The 25,549-nt window shown below is 53.5% G+C and overlaps 1 protein-coding gene across 10 annotated transcripts in view; it reads left to right on the plus strand.

Moving 5' to 3' along the window:
• Positions 1-25,167, plus strand: part of COL13A1 (collagen type XIII alpha 1 chain) — a 141,650-nt gene extending 116,483 nt beyond the window's left edge. For 8 of the 10 annotated variants that reach the window (XM_013044283.2, XM_013044279.2, XM_013044278.2 and 5 more), the window contains 11 exons: positions 801-845; positions 3,260-3,301; positions 4,218-4,244; positions 5,194-5,274; positions 8,523-8,558; positions 11,269-11,322; positions 12,426-12,479; positions 13,489-13,524; positions 19,091-19,177; positions 22,900-22,938; positions 24,840-25,167. In XM_013044283.2, the coding sequence (XP_012899737.1) occupies positions 801-845; positions 3,260-3,301; positions 4,218-4,244; positions 5,194-5,274; positions 8,523-8,558; positions 11,269-11,322; positions 12,426-12,479; positions 13,489-13,524; positions 19,091-19,177; positions 22,900-22,938; positions 24,840-24,842 (504 nt within the window). In that variant the 3' untranslated portion in view covers positions 24,843-25,167. Of the gene's footprint in view, positions 1-800; positions 846-3,259; positions 3,302-4,217; positions 4,245-5,193; positions 5,275-8,522; positions 8,559-11,268; positions 11,323-12,425; positions 12,480-13,488; positions 13,525-19,090; positions 19,178-20,099; positions 20,178-22,899; positions 22,939-24,839 lie in introns of all 10 variants that reach the window. The other 2 variants (XM_013044277.2, XM_013044280.2) reach the window with 2 other exon arrangements.
• Positions 25,168-25,549: the final 382 nt, after the last annotated feature.

Below are 25,549 nucleotides of genomic sequence, written 5' to 3' on the forward strand. Positions count from 1 at the left end.
CCCTCCACCATGGAGCAGATCCGGGCTAGAAAGAGCATGTGCAGAAGCTTCCTCCTCAATCTCGCAGCCCTGGCCCTCGCCCTGTTCCTAGAGCCACAGAGTAGTTTCTGTGACCACGTAACGAATCTCATATTCGGCAGCTGAAAGCAATGCGCTCTTCTGATCTCAGGGTCTATGGACCCAGAGCCCAGCTCGTCTCCGCCAGGCCTTCTGCCCCAGGGAGGCTCACGGGGCTTCAGTCAAGCTGCTGGTCTACATTCTCACCCGGCTGCTCCTCCCGGCTCGCCGCAGTTGGCGTAAGCAGGCAGTTCACATTGGAGCAGCTTGCTTGTTCAAGGCCAAGGCCAGCAGGAGTCTTTGAGTGCCTGCTGCCAACACAGGGTCATGTGCACATGCGTGTGTAACATAATCTGAATGTATGCGTGTTATAATCTGTAACATAAGCGTGGAACATAATCACAGGAGTGACATCCTGTCATTTTGGCCAGGTACCATATTCTATTGGTTAGAAACAGGTCACGGGTCCCCCCAGGATCTGTGCACCCCAGGGTCCACACATGGTATCAGCCTCTTCTCCCACATGCTGGGACCTCAGATCCCCGAAGATGGTGATCTTGGGCCTCTTGTCCCGTCTTCTTTACTGCAAGCTGACTGTCCCCTCAGCCTCCCAGGTGGCCCTTGATGACACCTTGACCTCATCTAGTCCTGGTCTGGTTTGTCACAGATGTGAAGGTGTCCCTGTGCCACCCCACCCCCACCCCGAGTGCCAGCACCCACAGCTTGGTGTTTTGTGCCCACAGGGAGAGAAAGGAGAGCCCGGGGAGAAGGGGGAGCCAGGAGTGGAGGTATGTTGCGCCACTTGGTCTTCTGTGTCATGGGGTATTTGACAGGGATCTCATCAGCCCCCAGTCCCTCTAGGACACACGGCATTTCCATGCTCTAGAAGGAAACACACAGCTGCCTGACATAGGGAGTGAGCAAGAAGCCGGACATTCACTGAGGACCATAACCCAGCCCCGGCGTCCCAGGTCATGGTGTCCCCACCAGTGTTCACAGAGCACCTGCCATATTTCCTTCCCGTGCTAGAGTCTGGAGTTAGGAAAAGGAACAGAACCACCTCTGCCAATGGTCCCCAGTAGCATGTTCTAGGATGGTTAGCCGCTCAAGGAGTTGATGAACATCCTAGAAGATGGGTCTTTTGAGCAGGATCTTGAAGACTCTAGGATTTTGCCTAGAAGCTCAAGAAGTAAGCTTTCCTGAGAAGCACATTCTACTCTGAGAGGTGTGGTGGTGAAGGCAAGAGGAGAAACAGTGGGGACAGAGGTGCTAGGGACGGAGGCCAGGGTCTCATAAGATGAGAGAGAATTGGCTTATTTGTAGGCTCAGGGAAAGAGCCAAGAAAACAGCAGAGCTCAGCCACATGTGAGGGAGACCATGTTTGATGGGAGAGCCTGTGCCACCCAGACAGAGCCAACAGAGGGACCAATGAGCCTTCTCAGCCCCCGGAGAGGTCCCCCAGCCCCTGTCACCGTCAGTGTCACCAGGGCCCGTTCCCCATTCAGGGAAGTAAACTTGATGAGGAGGTATGTTCCTGGGTTAGAGACGGGTGGCCTCCTGATGAAATGCTCCGAGATTCAGGAAAAGCACCACACACAGAAATGTTCCTTCCAGAAGTATTTAAAGTAACAATTGGAAACAGCCGACATTTCTAACAAGAAGGAAATGATTCAATAACTTATGGTAATAATATTAATGGTATAATAGTCCCCATTTTGGGAGCGTTCCTTGTGCCAAGCCCGGCTCCAGGCCCTAGCCGGGGAGTAACTCATTTCACGCTGCTCAGTAGAGACACGGAAAGGAGGCTTGTAGGGAACATACAAAAAAAAAAGAAAGAAAGAAAACCAGGTTTCAGGTTAAATGAAAAACAACAGAGAATCAAATTATATATATAAAATCATTGTTAAACATGAACATATATTCAGATACATTTTATGCATTAAAAAAAGAGTGGAAGGAAATCAAGCAAAATATTAGGAGTAGCCAGATTACCTACTCTTTCCGTTCTTTCAATTCCCTCTAATTTACAAAATATTTTAGTGGGTCTGTTATTACTTTATTTGTTTGTTTGTTTGTTTTCAGATCATCGTACAGTAAAATTGACTTTTGGGTTGAGTGTGTATAGGTCTGTGAATTTTTTTAAAACATTCATAGGTCTGTGTAGCTACCGTCACAATCAGGATACATGAATCACTGGTTTATAATAAGGGAAAAAAGCAGTGAACTTTTTAAGAAAAGATTCTAGAGTTTCCAGAGATTGAGCTGAGAAATCCACGGATCCGAGAGACATGAGAGGTACCCGGTCTGCCCAAGTTCGGGGGCTTCTCTTTGGTGGCCTGACAGAGCGTTCCCTCTGGCCACACTCCATGGGATTCGAACCCTGGGAAGGCAAGAAGAGCCTCAAAGCTGAGATGGTGTGACCAGCTTAGAAAGGAGCAGGCAGGCCTCCCTCCTGCGTCTTGGGTGGCCGAGGGTTGGTAAATGGATGGCCGTCCTTATCAGAAACAGAATCTGTAATGAGCACCATCTTCCGTAGAAAGAAAGACTCCCGGAGTCCCTCCACCTTCCCCGTCCAGCATGAATCTGTCCTACTTCACTCTGCCTTTAACTAAAGGGAAGAAAAGACCAGCAGTCTCTGTTACAAACCCTGCGGGACTTGAGGGGCATTCTTCCAAAACTGCTCTGCCCCCTCCCACATAACCAATCTCTGCTCCTATAAGCCAGAGGTCTCAGATTCAAATGCCTACAGGCGCCAGGCACACAACAAATGAATGCCAAGTTCCAGATCAAAGACAATAGAGAGTGGTGGGGACTGGGGTTATCTGAAGATTTCATGCCCCACCTGGAGGGCAAAGCTTTTATTCAGCTCCAGGCAATGTTGCCATGCTTGAATGAGAGCCTATGCTGCCAGGCTTTTCTTTTCTCTTTCTTTTTTTTCCAAGAAAATCTGGACGTCTAGACGTTTTGACAGGATTTCCTGGCAATCTGTGGGTTTGTTTTTGTTTTTTTTCCTCCAACAATGTGCAGGTTCACATGTTGCTATGCGTTTCTGCCCTGTTCTCAGCCTTCTTTTGGGAAACCGACAAGCTGGGCACTTTTGACCTCGTCTAGCAGTCCCCAGCTAGACCTTGAACCATGGTAAAAGGGGAGGCCACTCGGAGGGTAACAGAGGGTGGGCTAACCATCTCCCTTTGGATTCTAGGTTCCTGGGCCTCCAGGGCCAGAGGGGCCCCCGGGACCTCCGGTAAGTGTGGTGGACTCGTCAGCATTTCAGTCCACAGCTCCTGGATCCCTAATATCCCTTCCCCCTGGCAGTCACTGGGATCCATATCAGCCTCGGGTCACTGTCACCTCCTCCTCCTCCCTGGGTGGGATTTTTCTCATCCACAAACCTCTCCCTACTCCTTTGCACCCCTCCCCACATCATGTTAAACCGGCCCCGTCTCAGTTACCCCAAGTAGCGTGGGCATCACCAGCCGTCTTAGAGACAGCTGACTGGAGTGCCAGCCATGGGGTCTGGTCCCACAGCCCCGCAGAAGTCCCTCTGTCACTAAACTCTGCCCTTTGCTATTAGGTGCCCACTGTCCCCCTTCCTCCTTCCGACTAACCTGCAGCAAAAACATCGGGATTAAGATGGAAAGTGGTGTAAAACCAGCCCCACTGGATTAGCCTTTCCGGGTGACAGGGGACAAGATGAGGCCTTTCTAGGACCCCCCAGCATCCTAAACCAGTAGATGCTGGTCCTTCCGCTGCGGGGTTCCCAGTCCCCACAGCACCGTGTCACCCATTGTCATTGGCACAAGTAGGAGTAATAACAATGGTGTTTACCGCGACTTCTTACGTGCCAGACGCTATGCCCAGCACTTCACATGTATTAATCTAACCAACATTTGCTGTCTGTACTCCTTCTGCATCTTCCCTTCAGGAGGCTCGAGGCCCACTGTGAGGGTCACAGAGAGATGCTCTGTCAGTCCCTGGTTGGAGAGGCCTGCCTCAGACTCCACCCCAGGGAGCCCCAAACACGAACCCCCTTAGCACTCTCTCCACCATCCCTGGGTGGGGACCCCAGGCCCTTGCTCTTTTGTGGTCCGATGGACAAGGTGTTTTTGACTTACTTAAAAATGCAGCTCTCAGGTGCCTTGTTTTGATTCCAAATACAGGGGCTCCAAGGTGTTCCCGGACCAAAGGTAAGAAGAGGTCATATGAGAGGTGCTGAGCGGGGAGGGGAGGGAACGTGTCAGAGAGGGCCAAAAAGCAGGAAAGTCCTTGAGAGACTGGTGGCCCATCTGGTCCCTTCCTAAAGTAGAATCATGTGACAATGGCCAGGGGCGACAACCAGGAGAGAATGACATCCTTTTAATACCCGGCATTGACCCTGGATAGGCTTCCGATTTACAATTTCCCCATCCATTAATCACCCTACGAGTGACGAGTGACGGGTTGGATTCTTAGCATAGAATGAAATGCCTAGACCTTTCTGCCCCAGACCTTTCACGCACCCTGAAGTATAGTTGGAGACAGAGAGGGGTGTAGTGCAGGCCCCCTCTCCCCAGGTCCAAGCCCACTGGTCTCTGGCCTGGGGGGGGGTCTCCTAATCTCCCCCCTCAAAAGCATATCAACTGGATAAGAGGGGCTGGGAGCTGATGGCAAATTGTCCTGTGCCCCCCCCACCCCCACCCCCACCCCCACCCCAATATTCTTCAGGAGACTGTTGGGCAATTTCTTGTCCCAAAGTTCCAGAGCCTTGGAGCTCCCATGGTGATATTCCGGACACCTGCCAGTCAGTTTCTGCAAGGCCCCAGTTTTCCTGCTCTGCAAAAGGTCACTTACGCCAAGCCTGACCTGGAAATGCCCTTTGGGTCTGCCTTCACTCCACTCATCCCCTTTTCCTTTGGGGACCTCTCAGTTACTACAGGGATACCAAGGAGTCTAATGGAGGTAGAGCTAGGCTAGGAATTCAAGAATTCTTGGAGTCTCCTGCCTGCCATCCGTGGGCCAGCCACCTCTGCCCCTCCCTCCTCCGTCCTCTACCTGCCCCCGTGTCCCCAACCCACCCCTAGCTCCAGGACCCCAGGATGCAAGAACGAGTTGTCTGAGACATGCCTTTCTGTGATCTCCCCCTTCCCTTTCCTTCAGGGGGAAGCAGGACTAGATGGAGCAAAAGGAGAGAAGGGTGTCCAGGGAGAGAAAGGAGATCGCGGGCCGCTGGGATTACCCGTAAGTATCTCAGAGCCAGCAAACCTGGAAGGATCCCAGCTGGGTGGTCCTGAGGAGGCTGGGGCAGCATGCACAACCGTGGGAGAAGGCTGCTGCAAAACTGGGGGTTCTAAAATTCCATTGCAGAACACTCTGTTTGGTTTTGCTTTCCCACGTGGGCAAGACCGTAGACTCTAATTCCCTTCCCGAGGGCTTCCTCTGGGCCAGCTCCAGGCCTGGGCATGGGGGGACGATGCAGAGCTAAAGAAGACAGGGCCCCCCACCCAAGAAGCCCCCAGCTGGAGAGCCCCAAGAGGCCTGAGAACAGCCTCAGGCCCTACATGTGACTGATTCAGAGGCAATAAAAATCTGCCCTTAATGGGAGTCAAGCTTGGAGGACCTGGGAGCAGCGAGTCAGTGAAACGCTCAACATCTCTCTATTTCCCTACCTTCAGCACCGGCCACAGCAGAAGAGCTTGTACAAAAGCAGATTCTCTGCTCCCAGCATGCTAAGGCCACTCAGTCTCTTGTCTCAGGCTGCCCTGAGATCAGACCCCAGGTCGGGGCGAGGGGCTCCCTAGGAGGCAACTACTTTTGCAGATGTGGGTGACTGGCCTGGGAGAATCTTTTGCTCCAAGCTCCAGTGGATTCATGGCCCCGTCACTGCCTCCCCTGTGTCCAGGGCCGTGCTCTCTACCCCCCACCTCCCAGAGCCCTGGGTTTCCTTCTCCCTCATCCCTCAGTGGGGCTGGCACCGCTTGCTTTCCGAGAGCTGGAACAGATGTCAGGGATCCCTCTGCTCATTTTACTGAGGGTCCCAGAGAAGAGAGAGTCACTTGAGGTCACATATGAAGTCAGTGGTCAGGCCACGCCAGAGGCTGCTCCTTCACTGAGGCCACTGCCTCACAAAGGGGCTCATTCCAGCCACTGGGGCTTCCTCTGTCCTGGGCACAAGGCCAGTTCCCACCCTGGGAAGCCATAAGGAGCAGGAGAACAAAGAGCAGCCCAATTACCCCAGCCTGGCAGAGCTTGAAGGTCTGGTTACAATAGTCACAGCAACCAAACAGCAAGAGCAAAAGGTACGATCACATCCTCATTAGTGCATCAAATGTAGGACATTTAAGGAGCTGATGTGCCTGGCAGACTGTAAGGAACTAATGACTTTAACAGACATTTTCCCATGTCTTAAGCTGTGTCCAGAATATTTAAGTACTCCTTACTAGAGAAGAGCCTTCCTGCCCTGACTCCACCACAGATCTCTCATCCGCCTTCACGGCCCCAAGGCCCTAGTGAACGTGGGAGAATTTAGTCAAGGCTCGAAATGCAGATGGCACAGAGATCAAACAGGTTATATAAACAGAGAAAGTGCCCGGTGTGTCTTTAAGTTGTCAACTTTCAGTAGAGGCATGGGTGCAGAGAAATATTTTTGCTAGCTTCAGAAAACAACCGAGCGAGCATCTCCACAAACGGCAACGAACAGGGACGTCAGGGATGCAAGAGGGAGTGGTGGGGACTGGGGCGCACTGGAAGCCAGGCATTCCTTCTTAAGGAGAGAAACTGACTGTTCAGCTGCCTGTCGTCTCAGGGGAATGTGGGGCCAGTATTTCCAGATGGTCTCATGTTTCCAAGGAAGTTGGACATCTGGCATTTTATGTGAAATCTCCCCATTTTCGAACATTAAATCAAAATTACTTGCAACCCTGCAGACCATGCAAAATATGTCAGTGACCCACATATGGCCTGAAAACAGCCAGTCCGTGTCCTCTGCCCCAGATCTCTTGAGAAAACTCAGAATTGGTATGGCATAGGCCAAGTTTGTGACTATTTAGTTAAAGTTCTGATTTTCAGCTTCACCTCCGTAGTTTATGCCATAAAGTAGCAGCCTGTTTTTCTAGAACATTCTATGGAGTCCCTTCTAATGGCCCTACAGAAGTGGTTCTCAGTGCTGGCTACCTACTGGAGTTGCCTGGAGCTTGTCAAATATGCCATTACTCTGACCTCCCTGTTGGAGACTTGGGTTGAATTGGGGTGGGAGAGGGCCCAAACATCTCTATTATTTCATGTGCCTCCCCAGCCAGGAAATGCTGATCTTGCCCTAGAGTGGAGAACCTGGGTTCCCTAGGCCAGAAGCCAGGATTATCCCAGAGCTTCGTGATCCTAAAACTGAGAAGGAAGTCCCTAGAGGATCCTACTACCTCTTCCCTGTCCTCCCTTGCCTGGGGCATTCCCCTACCTTTAAAACCCCGAGGCTCATTTTTAAAACCTAGGCTCATTTCGGAGGCTCAGCTAGATGCCCTTTGATAAGAACTCAGTTCTCACTGGTCTAGACTGTCCCCACTGCCTTCTTTCTGGTTTGTCACATTGGAATCATTAGACAAATTTCCCTCTGAGTCTCCTAGGAGGGTCTTGGGGACAGTATCCCAGCCCAGCATTGGAGCGAGAGTTCCTATTGGCACCTCACAGATCATTGGGTGCTTCGTGGCGAGTGGGTCCCCTGTCAGCCGGTTTACTCCAGAGCATACGTGGCTTTAGACCTCTGTCCCAGTCAGCTGCCCCCAAAGTGTTTTTCTCCAAACAGGCCCTTGTCTGGGAGAACAGGAATGGACTGTGTTTGCCCTGAGCTTTGCAAACCACACAGTGCCAGCAAAAGGTCAGGCATCGTGAGGATTCACATCCCAGCCCCCTGCCCACCCCCGAGCAGAAGCAGGCCAGCGTCTACCCACATTCCCAAGCCAGGTGCTGTAACTCAGTACTGATTTCCTCAGGGTTCTGCAGCCTTGGCCCGGTCTCCACAGCAGTGCAAAAAAAGGCCAGGAAGACAGCCCACCCTCCACATAGGCTTGTCCCCCTGCAGGGAGACGGGTCCTGGGAAGGAGGCGATCCCTCTGTCTCCAGACATCTTTCCATGAATTCTCTTTCTGCGTCCCTTTTCCCGGAGCGCGTCAACCCCCCTGGCAGAGGGATTTCTGAGAGGGGCTACCGGGAGAGAGGGGGTCAGAGGGCACAGAGGATGAGATGGGCTGTCTGCACTGCTCCCCGCCAGCCTGTACGGTGGCCGGCCACACTGCCGCTCGGTGTCCGTTTTTGTCGGTTTCCGTGTGAATATCATCACCTGTCCGCCCAAGCTTATTTCTCCCGTTTTGTTTGATGACCAGCATTTGTGTCTGTCCAGAGTCACTGCTTCACTCACCTCTTCCCTCCCCGGTCCCTTTTTCTCCCTCCCGTCCCTTCCCTCCCCTTCTTTCGGCCAAACTGTCCCCTTCGTCCAGGGAGCTGCAGGTTTGGACGGCAGGCCTGGGCCACCGGTGAGTGTCACTGCTCCGCTACCCCTCAGCCCGCCCCGCCCCCCCCCCGCCTGTGGCCCCTCTCGTCTGTCCCTGTCCCGCTGTCGCCTCGTTTTCCCAGTGAGTCCTGCCTTATCCCACCACCAACACCAGAAAGGTACCGTCTATGCCCAGGTCAGACATGCTTCATCAGGCCTCTTGACCAAAGATGGGTGGCCTTCCTCCGAATTCCCCAGGCCATCGTCTGGACCCAGGGTCCTCAAGTCTGGGTCTCCGGACCACTGGATGTGGGATGGAGGTCTGCTCCCGCTGCACGGTCTCTGTTTCCAACAGAAGGCTGAGTACGGCCCGGGAGCCCAGCCCCAGGGGCTGGGACCACGACTCGTGCCCACCAAGCGTATCTGTATGTGCCCGTTGTGCTGTGTTGTCTCCATGCTGTGAGCTCTGTCCATCTCCTGTCTGCCCACGAGGGCTTCCTAGTCCTGTGCAGTCCCCTCTAGTGTGTACTAGGGTGAAGCCGGGTATAATTTCTAGGATCCAATGGGACGGTCCCAGCTTGGTGCTCTGCGGGCATGGGATCCTGCTTCCTGTGCTGCCCCAACCGCCCCGCAATTCAACGAAGGCTTTATGCAGAGCAAAAGAGGAACACATGGACCCCCTCTTTCTCCATTCTTTCTGATTCCAGAAAACAGGCATCACCTACTCAGGACTAGAAAGCACCTGGCCCTTCTTCTTGGGACAAACAACTGAAGCATCAGGAAAAATCTCTCCTCTCCTCTCCACCTTGCAGAGCACCCCATGATGGCTTTAGGGATGTGGTGTTCCCACTAAAGCCTGGCACTTTCCCAGGGTCTAGGGAACCACTGACCATCAAGGGCCCGGAGGCTGGACTTCCCTGCCCGGGGGACATAACCAGACCTATGTGTGTGCCCAGCCCCTTCCAGCCAGAGAGTCCCAGCTTGGCCATCGTGGGACAATTTTGAGGCCCGGAAGACAAGGTTCTAATGAGCTGGCTGGGATGATAGTCGAGTGACGTTGAATTTGCAGGGTTTCATTTATGGAGGGGAGGACAGGCCTGGAGGTGGACCTTACGACTGATGCGGGGGAGGACCGGGAGTAGCTGCACTCAGAGCCTCATCGTGTGGCCCGTGCCCTCACAAAGCTGAGGAGTAGACAGGCCTCACCCAGGACCACATCCTCTCCAGAGCCCCTCCCCACCATGCCTTTGCGGAGGCCACACTGGAGATTCTCCCATTCAGAGACTAGACCTCTTTTCCGGGCATCATTAGGGCTGTGCTCCCCTGCCCCCAAGCCCCTCCCTTTGCACCCTCCTCACATCTAGCGTGCCTTCCCCAGGGGACCAGTCAGGGCTATGGGGCCGATCTGTGACTGGAATCAAAGAAGCCAAAACAGTCCCCCATTCGTGCTGGACAGAGGGGAACAGTGCAAATTTGTAGATTCTGTCCCTTTTGGACTCCAGGTTTTATTTTTCTCCTTAAATCAACATCACAACCTTAAAGGAAAAGTTTTATAGGAAGAATAACCCCCTGCTATGCCAATCCTAACATTTATAGGGGCCAAATGCATGATGTGCATTCATCCGTTTCAACCAGGCAGCGGCCTCGAAAGCAAACACTCGTGTCATCATCCCCCTTTTACAGAAGGGGAAACGGACCCTCGGAGAGCCAAGAAGCTTCTCCAATATCTCCACATTCATAGGCTTTCGAGGCTGGACTTGAAGTTGCCCAGTGACTCTATGGTGCTGTTCTCAGCCATGACCCTGATCAGGCTGCTCTCATTTCTGACGTGTCCATCGTCTTCCCTCGTAGCTGGAGAGGGGCCATGGAGCACTTCTTACGGCTCTTTTTCTCCCCCTTATAACATAAATCAGCGTTTCCCCACTTGCTCACTGCCCACCAAGCAGCCCCATATCCTCAGGGCCTCGTCTGAGCAGGAAGCTTAAACACAGAGGCAGATCCATATAGACCTGAAGTCTAGACCTCCATCTAGTCGGGTGGAAATCAGAAACCTGGGGAAGGTGTTTAATTGCCAAGCCAGCCCGGCCCTGCCTCCAAGCCCAAGGTTCCAGCTGTCCCGACTCCCCTGGAACCCTGAGTCCGGAGCGGGTGGGACCCACCTCCCTGCCAGGCCCACACTCATCCCTCTCAGGTCCAGCCTGCCCTGTAAGGCCGGGGAGCAGGGACAGAGGCTGAAGGCCAGGGCGGCCGGCAGTGGGGCAGGTAGGGTGAGCAGTGGCAAAATGACCCCCCCACCCCGCACCTGCCTCTGTGTGTGCGCACGTCTGCATTGGTCTCCATGGCATGAGCCCTCCCCACCCCCGCATGTGAAGCTGCAACAGCAACAGGTGCCGGCCCCACCCCCACCCCCCAAGGCCTCCCACCCCTGCCAATCCCCCCCCCAAGCGCTTCAGGGAGCAAACAGAAGCAGCACTTCTCCTACCATTTTCAGCCTTGGCAAGCTTGGTGGTGAAGCAAAAGGGTTTCCCTCCTCAAATCTGGCTCTGAGCAAGGGGAGGCCTCTCTGCCCGAGGCAGCCACCCCAAACAGGGAGACACCCCAATCCAATGACTGCCCTGAATGAGCCTGGCCTCGCCAACCCTGAAAATGGGCCTTTGGACCTTGCTCATCATCTCCAGCGCCGGGCTGGGCCCCCGGGGCTCCCCACTCTCGCGACATCGAGCCTCTCACTCTGCTTTCTTTCTTTTCCCCAGGGTACTCCAGGACCAATCGGAGTCCCAGGCCCAGCGGGACCAAAGGGCGAGAGGGTGAGCGTTCAGGGGCCAGAGCCTGTGTCCTGGGAGGGGTCCAGTACCCCGGCCCCGCCGCTGGTCCTTGGCCCCCACCTTTCCCCTAGACCAGCACACCCCTCACCTGTGGCTCACCTGGTGATCCTCACAGAAGCCCATCGGGGATCCAGCCAGCCTGGTTTGCTCACTTTATCTCTACGAGTGTACAGGCAGACAGCTGCCTATGCCCAGTCCCTGGCCACCCAGCGTCGGTCATGGGCTCTGTCCGGCCAGGTCCCAGGTGCTGCTGCGAGCAGACACACCTAAGCCTTGTGATGATTTAGGAGACAGCTTGGAATGGAGCGCTGGGTAGTATGAGAAAATCCTGGGCAACATCAAGAAATCAGGAGGCCGGGGCATTAGACCTGCTCCCACAGTCATGGTCTCCCATGGCATGAGTGCCTGTGCGGTGCTGCTGGGGCGCTGGGCTCGGGGGAGAAGGCCTGCAAGGCCTGCCCGTCCAGTCCAAGTCTGCTTTTCCCGGCTAGCCCCAGGTTTCCGCACATCTGGGGTGGGAGATCACCAGAGGGCTGTGGGGGGCGCTAGATGCTTGCGGGGCATCTGTGGCCCTTCTGTCCCCAGGGAGGCTCCATCCCCCTCACTCACCCGCTCACGGACCATACCGCTGAGGGTGCGGAGGGTGGAGAGCTTCTGAAGAGGGGCACAGGGGTCCCTCCCCGAGATCACAACCGCTTTGGGGACGGAGATGGCTGCTCTCAGGATGACAGAAGAAAGCAAAGCTCTCTTTCACTCTTCCCCGATCTTCTGGGTCCGTGCTCAGCTCCTGCTCCTTGCTTCCCCCCTTGGCTTCTGCTTGAGGCCAGCTAGGACATTCAGGGCACCGTCCAGCCTTTCCAGAGGGCCTTGGGGGATGGGCTTTGCTGGAGGGAGGGTGAGGGGGGCCTCAAAACCCCCCCACTGTGGGGGAGTCCACACCAGTCACACCCTCTGCTGAGCCCTTGCTCCACAGAGGGCTCTTTGAAGGGGCCAGAGAGGTTTCCCAGGTTTCCTACAAAAATAGAGGCCATGGAAGGTTGTTCCCACATCAGGGAGGGCTCATGGGTTTCTTTCTCCGGTTTCAGGGCAGCAAAGGCGACCTGGGGATGACAGGACCAACAGGAGCGGCTGGGCTTCCTGTAAGTGTCATGCGACTGGGGCTTTCTGTCCCTCATCCCTACCCCACCCCCACCCCCCCAACAGAAGCCCTGTCAGCAAACATCCAGAGCCAAGGACGAATGTGATTTCTGCGACAGAGGAAGCTGTCCCAAAGCCATGTGGTTGTGGAACTTCCTTGCTGGGCATGGCTCGGGGCAAACCTGGGGACACAGGGTGGGGGTACCAGATCCTCAGCCATGTGGCCCATCTGACGGGATGTAGCGAACACGTGTGAGCCCCTCCCACCACAAGTATCTGTGTTTGATGCAACGGGGGTCCCATAGATGAACATGCCACGGCACCCCAATGCTGTCGAGGAGAGGCCGAAGCAAAGCTGAATCATTATAATGCAAGGAGATGTCTCGTGACAGGGGAAGCCTTCCCGAGAGACTGTCTTCCCAGTTTGCAGCAGATTTCCTGCTGTGTCATTATGAAAGCGGACAGCCTGAGAGAGCCAGGACCTCTGTTTCCTATCTGCCTAAAGGTTGTACATCTGTTCACCAGCTCCACATCTGGCTGCCCAAGCAGTTTTCTCTGGCCAGCCCCGGGCGGTCTTTGCCTTGTGCTGCTCCCCTAGCTGAAGTCATGGACAATAGCCTGTACCTTGAAAGGGGGTATGAGCAGCTTTGGGGTCACTTTTCTAGCAAGAGCCTTTCAGAAGAGTTACAGATACACTTCTGCCAGGAAAGTGCTCTGTGCCCAGAGTTCTCAGCACCTGCCACCCTTTGGAAGGAGCGGGCTAAAAGAGAAGGGTCACCAGCCAGGGCCTCCACTGCAGAGCAAAAAACATGGAACTGCGTTCTTGGCTTCACCCAGAACTCAATATATGTCTCGAGGTCCAGTCCCTTTGTCCCCCTTTTGTAAAATGGGGATAATTAAGCCTGTCTCTGATGAATTAGGTATCAGACCTTTCTGAGCCTGGAAGGAAGGCCAGGATGGCCATCCTGTCTTGTCTCATGAACGTGTCTTCATTTCTATGATTTTTTGCAGGGTTTACATGGACCACCCGGGGACAAAGGAAACCGGGTGAGTCTGAGCCCTTGCACTTCGGCCCTGGTTACTAATGTCTTCATGATGTGGTGGAATGATCAATTGGGGATTCCTGACCCAACATTGGCAAATATGGTTCTTCATGGTAAATGATCCTAGATTAAAAGGCTCTGTAGTGAGTGGCTTACTCTGTAGTGCAGGGGCAGCCTGAGGCCTCATCGTGAAACGGAAGCCTGTTTCTTTTCCACGTGGCAAGGGGAGACCGAATCCCATGGTGGCCATCAGATTAGCATTGCCCTCCAGCAACAGGAGCCGTGTGCCCACTCTCTACAGCGCCCTGCTAATGGACTCCTCAATGGTATTTTTAGACCCATCATTGCCTAGTCGTAGCCTTCTGAGACTTCATTTTGCCAGGCATCCCAGGCCATTGGTGAGAGACAAATACATTTTGGTTCCAAGCAAAAAGCACACAGCTGTTGTAAGCAGCCAACCCTTAAAAAAGTATCACAGCCATTATTTATCTTGGAAAGAGTCCACGGGACCATGAAATGAATTCTGCCTCCCAAGGTCCTTTGCTGTCCCTTTGGTTTCTGCCATTGTCCCAGCACAGAGCTGTTGAATGTCCACAGCACCCACAGCCATGTGGTAAGATGAGACACATGCCACATATCGGACACAGGCTACATATGGGCCCAGCAAGGACCATTTAACTGCCTCTGACCCAGAGATGAGCTGTGGGTCCATTCACAGAATTTCTTATTCACTGCTTCATCACAGCACTCCCCAGAGTGTGACCCACAGCGCCTAGAGGACCCAACGCATCTTTCAGTGGGTCATGTTGTCCAAGGGAGTAGGGACAGAGCAGATGGCTCCTAGATCCCAGGTCCTCCAGCTGATCTTTGCACACTGATAACCATGTTCATGGATAGGAAGTGCCAGAATCTGTATGCTTATATCTTGCACCAGATCCAGTCTTCTCCATTTAAGGTATTTATTGAACCCTTCTCTGTTATTTATTGAACTATCTTCTCCGCGATCAAAAGATACAAAGTGAAGGCCAAGCAAAGCTTTATTTCGCGCCAAGCATCGAGAATCAGACTGACTGGGCAGGGCCACCTCTTACAGAGAGGGCGACGACTCAGAGCCTCACAGACTAACTTTTATAGAGCAAAAGGCCATGTGGTTGAGCCTGGCCACACACAGGTGGCCAATGAGATTGCAACACACAGAGAAAGCTGTACAGTTATGCTAGGTCACACACAGGTGGCCAATTGAATTACAATCCACCCCATAGTAGCTATTTGAACTAGCCTATAACCTTGGTCAGAATTGGCGCACAAAAGACGGGGCCCACACTCCTTGGTAGCTAGGGAGGCAGTATGCGCACTCCACTGATTTGGATGTCTCCACCTGGCCTGACTCATCCCTGCATTCCAGCTCTGTTATCTCCACCTGACCTGACCCACCCTTGTATTTGGGCTCTGTCATCAGGGACTGGCTGACCACATTTTACTGGTTTCCCAGACTTGCTTCTAAGTAAGTTTCTTGGGGGGAGGGGCAGGGTCAGTTTAAGTTTTATTGCATAAACAACAAAATCACTGTTTAACCGAGATGAAATCACTCTGGCTAAGTAGGCCCTTACATTCTCTAGAGTTCAGTTCCTCTCAAGAAGAATTGAAATTCTTCTTCCTGGGAGCTGGTCAAAAGTAACTCGATTTTGTCCATATATTCTATAAAAGCAAGCAGAGTGACACCTGTCAAACTGTCCATGGGAGACCAAGTCTAGAAACCACTGGAATTATCAGACCTACTTCCAGAAATGTGCTGGCTGGGAAGGCAGATTGGGAAGCCCACCTTCCTTCCTGTGCCATCAAAGAATTTAGGAGAAAAAAAAAATTGATCATTCCACCTCTTAGCTGACATACTAATCCCCTTTCTAACTTATTTCTAAAGTGTGTTGGTTCTCTTTATCCTATTTAGTTAATACTTTTAACTATTTCTTAAGACTTTCTCAGTTGGCTTGTGGCAGTGAGACATTTGAAGGCCTCAAATCTGGCAATGACCACGGTGCCCCTGAACGTGGGGCAGGCAGGTGCCCTTGTCACAGGTGGAGGGGTAGCTGGCAGTAGGAGATGCTGATGCCAGGCTCTGGGGTTGTTGAATGAGCCAGTGAGGCCATAGGAATCAGTGGGAGAATATTTCTTCTCGACTTCTCCTTCCTAAGGCTTTACGAACCTTCCCCTGCCCCACCTGTCAATTAGAAATATGTCACTTAGTTAAAAGTCAAGTCCAGAAAACACTCAACTTGTGGAACCTGCTCTCCGGTAAACTGTAAGAATAACTGACTTATTCCAAAGAGCAGGTTTGAGAATCAGGGAACAGTTTGTGTCCTCCATTTGAGAGATCTGACTCTCAGGACACCAGAATGTCTTAGAAGAGTGCCCCCTGTGTCTCAGCTCCTCGAACAGACCTCTTTATGCCACTGTCCCTTGCAGACCTCTTGAGGGGAGATGTGAGGGTTTCGTAATAAAGCCTTCAAAATGAAGGAAGTCCTAAGCAGAATCATTGCTTGCCACAGACAGGTCTTTTTCCTGAGGACTGGGAGATCAGAATAGTGACACTTTGGTCAAGGGAAAAGGCCAGAGGGGCTATGATGACATTCTAGGTAGAAGCCTGCTCGTGAAGGCCAAGCTGCAGGTGTTCCAAGCCCTAGGCCCCACAGGGTGTGAGAAGGAGGCTGCCTAAGGCCCCTCTCAAACTCCACTCCACCTGCTGCCAGGGCCCGTTGGAGAGGCCCAGGTGGGTGCACCATAACCCGTTGCTCCATCTTCCAGTGAAAGGGGACATGGTCTTAAAACAATGCTTCTCTGTGACCCACCATGCAACGGTCTTGGAGCCTCTTCCCCATTCCTGAGAGGAAGAAGTTCCTGGTCCTTGTAGTAGCACACAAGTCCCAGAGCCCAGAATAGGCCATTTTCTAAGGAAACACACATGACCATGGAAAGACTGCCCTGGTCTTATCACAAGGGACGCCATTCCCGGCCTCTAACAGCCCCAGGAATTTGGCCCAGGAGCCACATTTAGGATGAAAGAGTTCATCCCAAGATAAAGGGTGCCCCAGGGGCACCTGGGTGGCTCAGTCGGTTAGGCGTTGACTCTTGATCTCCACTCGGGTCTCTTGTGTCTGGGTGGTGAGTTCAAGTCCGACGTGGAACCCACTTAATCAAAAGGGGAAGGGGGAGAAAAAAAGATAAAGGGTGGCATGGATTTGGCATTGGCATCAGGAAAATTGGGTGGAGCAGCGGTAGCGCTCCTGCAAGCCGGCCAACTGGAAGGTCTGCGTGCGTGCGTGCTGGCAGGGAGGGGGCGGTGGCTCTGCCTGACGCCCCGCCCAGGGGGGTGTGTGCACGCATGTGAGTGTGAACGGCCTGCGCTGCCTGGTCCCCCTTGCCTCCTTACCTCTCCGTCCTCCCTTATCTCTTTTGGCCTAGGCCGGACTCTTCCTTCCTTCTCTCCTTCAACACTTCTCTGCGCAGACGCACTCGCCCCATCACCAGACCCCACCCCCTCGTCTTTCCCTGCCATTCTCCCAGCCTCCACTCAGTTCCTCTGAAATCAAGTTATGTATCTGTATTTATAAAGAAACCTCCGTTGCTTACTTTTATTTGCCCTTTCCCCTCCTAGAATCCCCTCGTTGCCTGGGCCTCTTCTGCCTCACTCTCTGGGGTGGGATGTACCTAAGGCTAGTACTCTAGCACCTTCGAAGGATGCCCAGGAAAGCCATTTCCTGGGCCCTTAGGACCTGGCTCCCTGTAGTGCAAGCTACACAGCCTGGAAGTCAGGACCACCACTGCCGACCCTGTGTTGCAGGCAAATCATCAGGGACCTGGAACCCCACTCCCAGCAGCTCCTGGGGAGCTTTGCCCACCCTCCAGACATAGGCAACTGCATTCACTTTGACACGGGCCTGACCCAAGGAGAAAGAGGAGCCCCTTTGGTGAGAAAGCTTACACTGGGGCTTCCCTTCCGAAGAGCTAACAGACTTACTGGCCCCCTGCTCAAGGATCATTCAGGCTCTGTCCTGTTCTCCCTGGTGGGCGTGGTTCAGAGCCAAAACTACAGCAGGTAACAGGCTTACACAGTGTCCTCCCGATCACATCCGTTTCCAAGGAAGCATCTGCACTTTAGAAAACTCACTCGGAACAATCCACTGGCAATTACAGGGAACCTCTGGAATCACGAAATCTGAGGCGTTTCCAAGGACTCCGATACGTAAGAAACGTTCTTGTCCTTGCCCCGCCCCCCAGGAACCTGCCGCCTTCCGCTACTGGGATGTGGTAGCTGGCAGCAGGCTCGGCTCCAGGACGGGCTCGCAAGAACTCACCACCGTCACCACTGTAACCGTTGTGAAGCAGCTATCATTGCTGAGCACGGACTCTAGGCCACTATTAAATGGCACAATTAAATGTGCACAAAGACATCACTACAAAGTTCTGAGGCAGGTGTTACGATCCGCATGGTGCAAGTGAAGAAAAATGAGGGTCGCAGAGGTTGAGTGATTCCCAAAGGCACACTGCTGGTCACAGGCAGGACTTGCTCTGGCTCCAAGCCTTTCTTCTGATGCTGTGCTGCCTGCCTTCAAGGCCTTGTCCACCTCTAGGAGCACAGTGGAAGGCCCCCACCATGAGACAGTCAGCCTTCTCTAGCGGCGGAGAACCATCCCCAGGAAGACTCCCCACAGACACCCTTGGCCTCTTTATAAGGAGACCCAACATGGGAAAATCCAAACTCAAGTCCATGAGGAAGCATTCCCCATAGCCTTTCTTGAAATGGAGAGTGATCCTAACACATACAAAAGGGGGTTCGATTTAGAAAGATGATGCTTACTGAAGTTTTTCGGAAACAAAGGAGTTCCTTGAACCAAATTGTCTATATACAACCTAGCTGCCTCTGATTCAGACCAGAGACCAGAGACCCACGTACAGTGGGAGGACCTAGCTGAGAGCCAGGGGCCGCCCAGGAGCCCTGGACACATATGTACACATGTGTGCTGTACACTCACACACAAGCACACACTTTGCACATGCACACACTGTAAACACACACCCAAGCACATATATACACATGTATGTGCAGACATTCACACACACACATGCACACACGCATACACACACACCCCAAGGCTCTAAATAAAATCATCTCGCCTCCAATACAAATGTCAAAGGGATGAAAACCAACAGGGACCAAAGTTGGCAGGTCAAAGTCTTTAAAAAATGTGCCCTCCAAGAGAAAATTGGCCCTGAGTAGCCTCCTGTTGCCTTTCCTTCCACCTCCAGCCCTGAGCCCTACTGCTCCCGGCCCCCAGGTCTTGACTTCCTCCCCTGCCCCCCTGCCCACCAGTGTTAGCCACCCGTCCCAGTTTCTAGAAGGGTTGGGGGTGGCTGCTGACCTCAAATCCTATTGGAAAGAATATCTTCATTAAGTGATGCTATTTTTCCCCTCTTTAATTTTTTTTTCCTTTTCTGTTTTTAACCTTAACACATGAAGGATCCTAAAGTTTTGATGTTATTTTTTTTCTCTCGGACTAAACCATTATTTACAGGGGGAGAGGGGGAAGAAAGGCTCTAGAGGGCCTAAAGGGGATAAGGGAGACCAAGGAGCGCCTGGATTAGATGCCCCCTGCCCGTTGGTATGTCTTCATTTATCACTTGCATTGTTCTGGGTTTTTCCTTGAGGTTTGCAAGCCGGAAACCAAGAAGGCAAATAAGTTAGGATGAGAAGGGGATGTCTGCACTGATGTTACCACATCTGTCCGTGCACTTGGCCGGGGGAATTCTGACTGCGGGTGCTGGTGCCCTCAAACTGCGGCTGCAAGCCATTCTGGCAAAATCCCTTTCCTTTGAAGATGCTGGACAATCGATGTGTGGAAAGAACTCCCCCCAACCCCACCTTTCCCCCCCTTAGGCAGGGGATTTGGAGCAGGCCTCGGCTGTTTGCTCCAGGAGAGCTCTGGAACCCACTGTAGCATTTGTAAGCTACACATTTGCCTTCTTTGTTTCATGGCCACTTCTGTGGCCAGCAGTCCATGCTGTTGGAATCCTCTGTCAGGATGCAGGACACCGGGATCCGTGTCTCCCCGGGGTCATCCAGGCCCCCAGATGGGGTAGAACCAGGCCAGAAATTGGGCTTTTAAAATAGAGCCTCCCTGTGCCCACATAGACCCCCCCGCCGCCCGGGAAACCCCCAAACAAGCTTATAAGGAATAATTTGTGGCATTAGCTGGGCTTCCCAAGTGCCCTCACAAATCCGCGTGAAGGCTCTGAAAATTATGATACGCTAAATTTGAAGTTCATCTGTGTTCGTTCCAAGTGAGTCTTGAAACAGAGAGGGGGCTGGCTCTACGCGAGCCAAAGCTCGGCTCTCGCGGGAGCCAGAGAGAGCACCACCACAGCTGAACCTGGCAAGTGGGGGTCCGCTGGGACTGGGCCCCTGCTTGCAGCCGCCTCAGGGGTCCTGCATCCTGGCTGGGGTGGGACTTGGGCCTCTCTGCTCCACAGTCGGAGCTGGCCAGCCTTGACCTAAATAATCATCGTGGTTGGTTTTGTGAACAGGGACACCGAGGTTTTAAAGGAGAAAAAGGGGAGCCGGGGTTACCAGGGCTGGACGGACTGGATGCCCCATGCCCATTGGTATGGCGTCACCCTCCCCGCCTGCATGGCCGGTTCCGGCTTCCCCACGTGTGTGGTTCTCGCCCGCATGCCTCTCTGGCTGCGCCCCCCCTTTTCCCCACATCACCAGCCCTTTCTCCTTGTAGACCCTGAGGGTCACCCTGCCATAGCCGGTCCTCAGGGGTTCCCACATGCCCCTTGCGCATCCCAAGTTTGCCGAGATGTTTTCTTGGCCTCCTCCTGCAGCTGCTTCAAAAGCACCCTCCCCTTCATGCGAGCCGTCCCGCCCGCCCCCCTAAGCCAGCTTTGGCTGCAACTTAGCCTCCTTTCACAGCTGCTTCTAGCCATCCTGCCCCCAGAAAGAAAGCTAGGGAAGTAGCGTCTCTGGATGGATTCTTAGCAACCGTGACTTCTCTTCCTTCACACACTGCAGTTGCTTCGGCAATAGCTCCCGCTGAGCACCCGGCAAAACTGAGATGCTGAGCCGGTCCCACAGGCCTTCCTGCTCCATCTCGCGAGGCGGCAGGGGACCGCTGGGCATGCTCCTAAACACGGGAGACTGAGAGGTTCTAGAACGGACATAGAGGAGGCCGTGGGGTCGCTGCCCCGGGGATACCACCAGAACTAGGGAATGGTCCAAGAGCAGGATTATAGATGCTAAAGGCCTCATCCCTTTTGCTGAAACCTTGGAAAACACGAAGAGATCCTCCCTTAGACTCCTCTCCTTCCATCTTTAGAAGGTTCCCCTCCAGCAAGGGTGGAAGAGAATGGAAAGGTTGGGAATGTCGTTGAGGAACAGAAGAGAGGAAATGAATGGGGAGGCACTTGGGAACCCTTTCCAAGAGTGTCCCAGCGGAGTGTTCACCGCGCAGTTGCGCTGCCCCGGGTCCCGGCCTCTTCGGGCAGGGACACTCTCCCCCCCACTGCCATCCTTTCACTGCCCTGCAAGGAGAGCACGCGATGCTGCCTCATTGCAAGGCCATGGGCTTAAATGGTTCCTGCCCTCCTAAATGTCCCCAGGAGGCCTGGAGTTCTGGGAGCTCTTTTCATACAAGTAACAGTCAGATGAGGACTCCCGGTCCCACATCCCGCCCCAGCATCCCACGATAGAGACTTTTTAGGACCGGTATATGCAACAAAAGAAGAGCGCAGAGTAGATTGCTTGCTGTTTCCCTGCCGCTGAAACCCCCGCTCGCTGCCCCCACGTCCCCACTGCCCTGCCTGATGAACCCGAGCAACCATGGGACTCCTGGGTCCCTCCCGAGCACCTGCATCAACCCCCAGTCAGATCTCCCCCTGCCTCGTGCCTCCCACGGTCTGACACCTCGAGTTCTGCCAGCTGCAGCCCCAGCCACCGGCTCCTCTCTCCCATGCTCCCACTTCCCACCTCGCTCTCCTGCGCACCCCCACCCCCCCGCCACCGTCATGTGCCAATGGGAATGCCGCTGTGGCCCGCGGAGGCTCCTCTCCCTTCCAGAGTTATTGTGAAAGGATGCTGGGGAAAGGGGCAGAAGGTCTTCATGAGGCCTCGGAATGTACCACCTCCCCCTGCAGGCTCTCCACGATCCTGGGGGACAATGAAGGTCATCTTTATTTGATCCTTAATGCAAACCGTGTTTCTCACCATTGCTCCCATGCTGTGTTTTTGTGGATGTAGGGTCAGGGGGAGCTAGTTTAGTACAAGATAAGTAGACTTGTTCGGCCCTCCATGTCGGGCCAGCTGCCTGCTGAACGCCCGGTGAGCGGTTTAGGCACCTGTCATGGTGCTGAAATTGGTCTGGGGCGCAGAGGGCTCCTCTTCAGCTGCCTCTCAACTGACCACTGGCTCTGGTGGCTGAAACCTTGTGTCCATCCCTGCTGTGCCCTGGAGTGTGAATTCTAGAAACTGGGCTGCAATTCTAGTAGACACAGACTGAGAACCAGATCTTTGCCCCACTTCGGCCCCAGCCTCCCCACTTTGTCTCACGGAAGTTCCGGGCTCCCCAAAGGGTGTGCCAGTGAGCCCGGGACATCAGGGCCCCAAGAAGACTCAGGTGTTCCAATAGGGGCTGCCAGCAAAGAAGACAAACGGCACACAGTGTGATTCCCATCCTCCACTCCAAACCCCCCCCCCCCCCACCACCTCAAATTCCCAGCAATGGCTAGGGCCGTGCCAGGGGCCAGCGTCACTTCGCTGAAGGCACCTCAGAGCCACATGGCAATACCTGTGAGTGAGGTGGCTTGCCCCTTTGTGTCCCGTCCTCTGCCTTATTGATGATCACACTGGGCCGCCTAGACTTCCTCTTTCTACAGGTAGGGAAAAGAGGAACTAAGAGAGTAGGAGAGCTGGGGGCCCCCTAGTGGCCATTTCACACAGCCATGCCTTACCAGGTTTTACAGAGGAAGATGCAGGCCACCAAGCGCTGAGCAACTTATCCAAAAGGGCCTAGCACTCAGTCCAGCCAGAGCAGAAACCCGAGGGGCCTAGGGCTGTTCTTAACACGTTAGGGCTGACCTCACAGCCTAGGGCAGCCCCTCTTGGCGATGCACTAAAACTCATGGGGCACTAGTCAATGGGAAGTTTGCCTCCTTTGCTTCCCAGCCCCTTCTGAGGCTCTGCCCTGTGGCAGAGAAGAGAAATAGACCAGAGGTGGGCTGTATCCTGATACGCTGCCGCAGGGTGTGTGGCCCTTGTCCCCCCCATCCCGCCTGCTTGGGGGGCTGTCTCAGAGTCTGAGCCATCTGCCTTCCTTCCTCACTGCAGGGCGAAGATGGGTTGCCAGTCCAGGGCTGTTGGAACAAGGTAAGGCTGCCCGGAGGTTTGCGGTGCCCCGGGGGCACAGGCATACTTGTGACCTCCTTCTCAGGGGCGTTTAAACACGCGCGGTTTCCATCCAGGGCCTCTCTGCAAATGGCGTGGGTCAAGAAAGGAACGCTCCTCAAGGCAGGGTGCCCACGAAGCGTCCCACACACTGCATGCACTTAGAGAACTTTTTCAAAATGCTTTATAAGGCGTCCGCAGACCCCAGCGTCTAGAATTTCCATGTAGCCACACAGCTGACCTCTTTATGCTTTGTGTGCATAATTTCCACAGCACCTTTCCTCCAAGGACTGCTAGACCACGTTTTTATTATTTATTTTTAAGATTTATTTATTTATTTATTTGACGGACAGAGATCACAAGCAGGCAGAGAGGGGGAGAGGAGGAAGCAGGCTCCCTGCTGAGCAGAGAGCCCGATGCGGGGCTCGATCCCAGGACCCTGGGATCATGACCCGAGCCGAAGGCAGAGGCTTTAACCCACTGAGCCACCCAGGCGCCCCAAGGCCACATTTTTAAAATTAGTTATCAGTAGCTGTTCTCCCAGTAGCTGTTCACATGAGGTCATTTAAGCCATCAAGCCACATGATGACATTTATCCAGATGTAGGAAATCTGCCAGAAGGAAGGAAAATATAGGGAAAATGCCAGAAGTCTGAGGCATCTTATAGATTATTTAAAAGGAAAACCTGCGTATTTTGTACAGAAAACACCGACCTCCTTCCCTTTACTTAGACTATACACTCACGTGGCTTCCCTACTTCCTCATGGAGACTGGCAGGTTCACCACTCTGCCCTTCCCCTTGAACTGAAGCGGCCAGAGCCTCACGCTAGCACACAGCAGTCCTGCAGCCCAGCCCCTCCCGGGGTCCCAGAATTCCTACCAGCTGTGAGTTTTCCTTCAATCACCCCACTCGGTCAGGGCCCCTGGGGCACGGGGATCCTCCACCTGACAAAGGCCATCGGCTTGCTAATCCAGTTTGCTGGCGGGTCCGGCAAAGGTACAGCTGCCGAGCCGCTCACCTTCCGTCCGCAGCCCCCCCGCAGCTTGCTCCCACTGACATGTCTCATGGCCCTCACCCCTGGTCTCCAGGTGTTGGGTTGTCCTCAGAAAAGGGCCGAAGACCCCAGCATATCCAAGAGCTGGTGCTTAGCTCATTGAGCCCTGTCTCAGTGACAGCAGACGCACACTTAGAGTCAGACAGGGCTCCTCGTGCTAAATGGCCAGCATCTCATTAGTTCACAGGACTGAGTTAAAAGTAGTGAACCCACCAAGACCCCAGGCCCAGGGCGGAGTCTCTGCACACCCAGGCACCCAAGGCGTCCCTGACCACAAAGAGGGAGAGCTCGGTCAGGGAAGAGGCCACCCCGAGAATCTGCCCCTCATCCCCTCGCTGAGTTCCCCTAGTCCTGGTTAAAACTCCACAGACGCAGGAAAGAGGCAAGAGGAAGGATGTTTGCAAGATTTCCTTCTTCGCGGTTTCGGCTGATGGTTAGGAGATGGGAGTGGTTGAGCTCAGCAGGGGAGGAACAGCTATACTATGGAGGGCTAGAGCTACGGTGTCTTGGGGAAGCAGCCCCAGAGCCTCTTGTCTTTTGGTTCACGCTGGGAAGATGCGGGAATTCATTTGCAGCCGGGCCCCGCCAGGCTACATGGAGAACAGGTGCCCTCTAGTGTCCGCAGAGGGGCTGACAGGAGGACGAAAGTGATTTTTTGCCTTTAGGGTGCAGACAGCAACAGGGCTTTCCACCCAGGGGGCCATGGCAAACTTATCCAGAGCTGCCCGGCACCCCGGCCCTCCAAAGAGCCACCACTTTCCCACAAGGGAAGGAGACACCCACAAACCCACCGACACTAACGCTACTTTGTGTGTTTTTGTTTTGCAGTGATGCCTCTAACCTGGGATGGCCTGTGTGTGTGTTTGTACATAGAATATTTATTTTTATACAGTTTTCACTTTTTGAAAATGCCAGAAGTATGATGCATCTTACAGATTATTAAAAAAAAAAGAGAAAAGAAAAACCTGCATATTTTGTACAGAAAATGCCAGCCTCCTTCCGTTTGTTTACAAGATGTTTTGTATAAGTCTACGACTCTAATACACTTTTTGTTTATGAGTATGGGCATACGTTTGCATGATATTTGTGCACACTTATTAAGTCCTGAAGCTTAATAAATTATTGTGTTCTGGTGCCAAAGGGGGCCAACCCAGCACCGAGGTGCTCGCTAGTTTACGTGTGAATTCACAGGGACGTGGGGGTCAGTGGTGTTTGCCAACCAGGTGTGTCTAAGAATTTTTTAAACTCTTACGGATTTTCACCATTAAAAAAAAATGAAACATGGCAATTTATGATCCCGATCAATCATTAAATTAAATACATTCTTTCTTGCAAAAGCAGCAAGTCCCCGAGGTCCTCAGAAACGTATAACGTGTAGAAATGTGAGGTCCAACGTGAGAGGGGAGGAGGGGTCGCTTAAGCAAGGTCCTTTGTATGTAACATATCCCGAGTTCCTTGGGGTGCCCTTTGAGAGTTTCAAGTTCAAGTTCAGGTCCGCCGCAAGGCCCTGGGTCCCCAAGGTTCCAAAGGCTATTTGT

Source organism: Mustela putorius, unplaced genomic scaffold, assembly GCF_011764305.1.
Source record: "Mustela putorius furo isolate JIRA1106 unplaced genomic scaffold, ASM1176430v1.1 tig00000698_pilon_pilon_pilon, whole genome shotgun sequence".
NCBI lineage: Eukaryota > Metazoa > Chordata > Mammalia > Carnivora > Mustelidae > Mustela > Mustela putorius.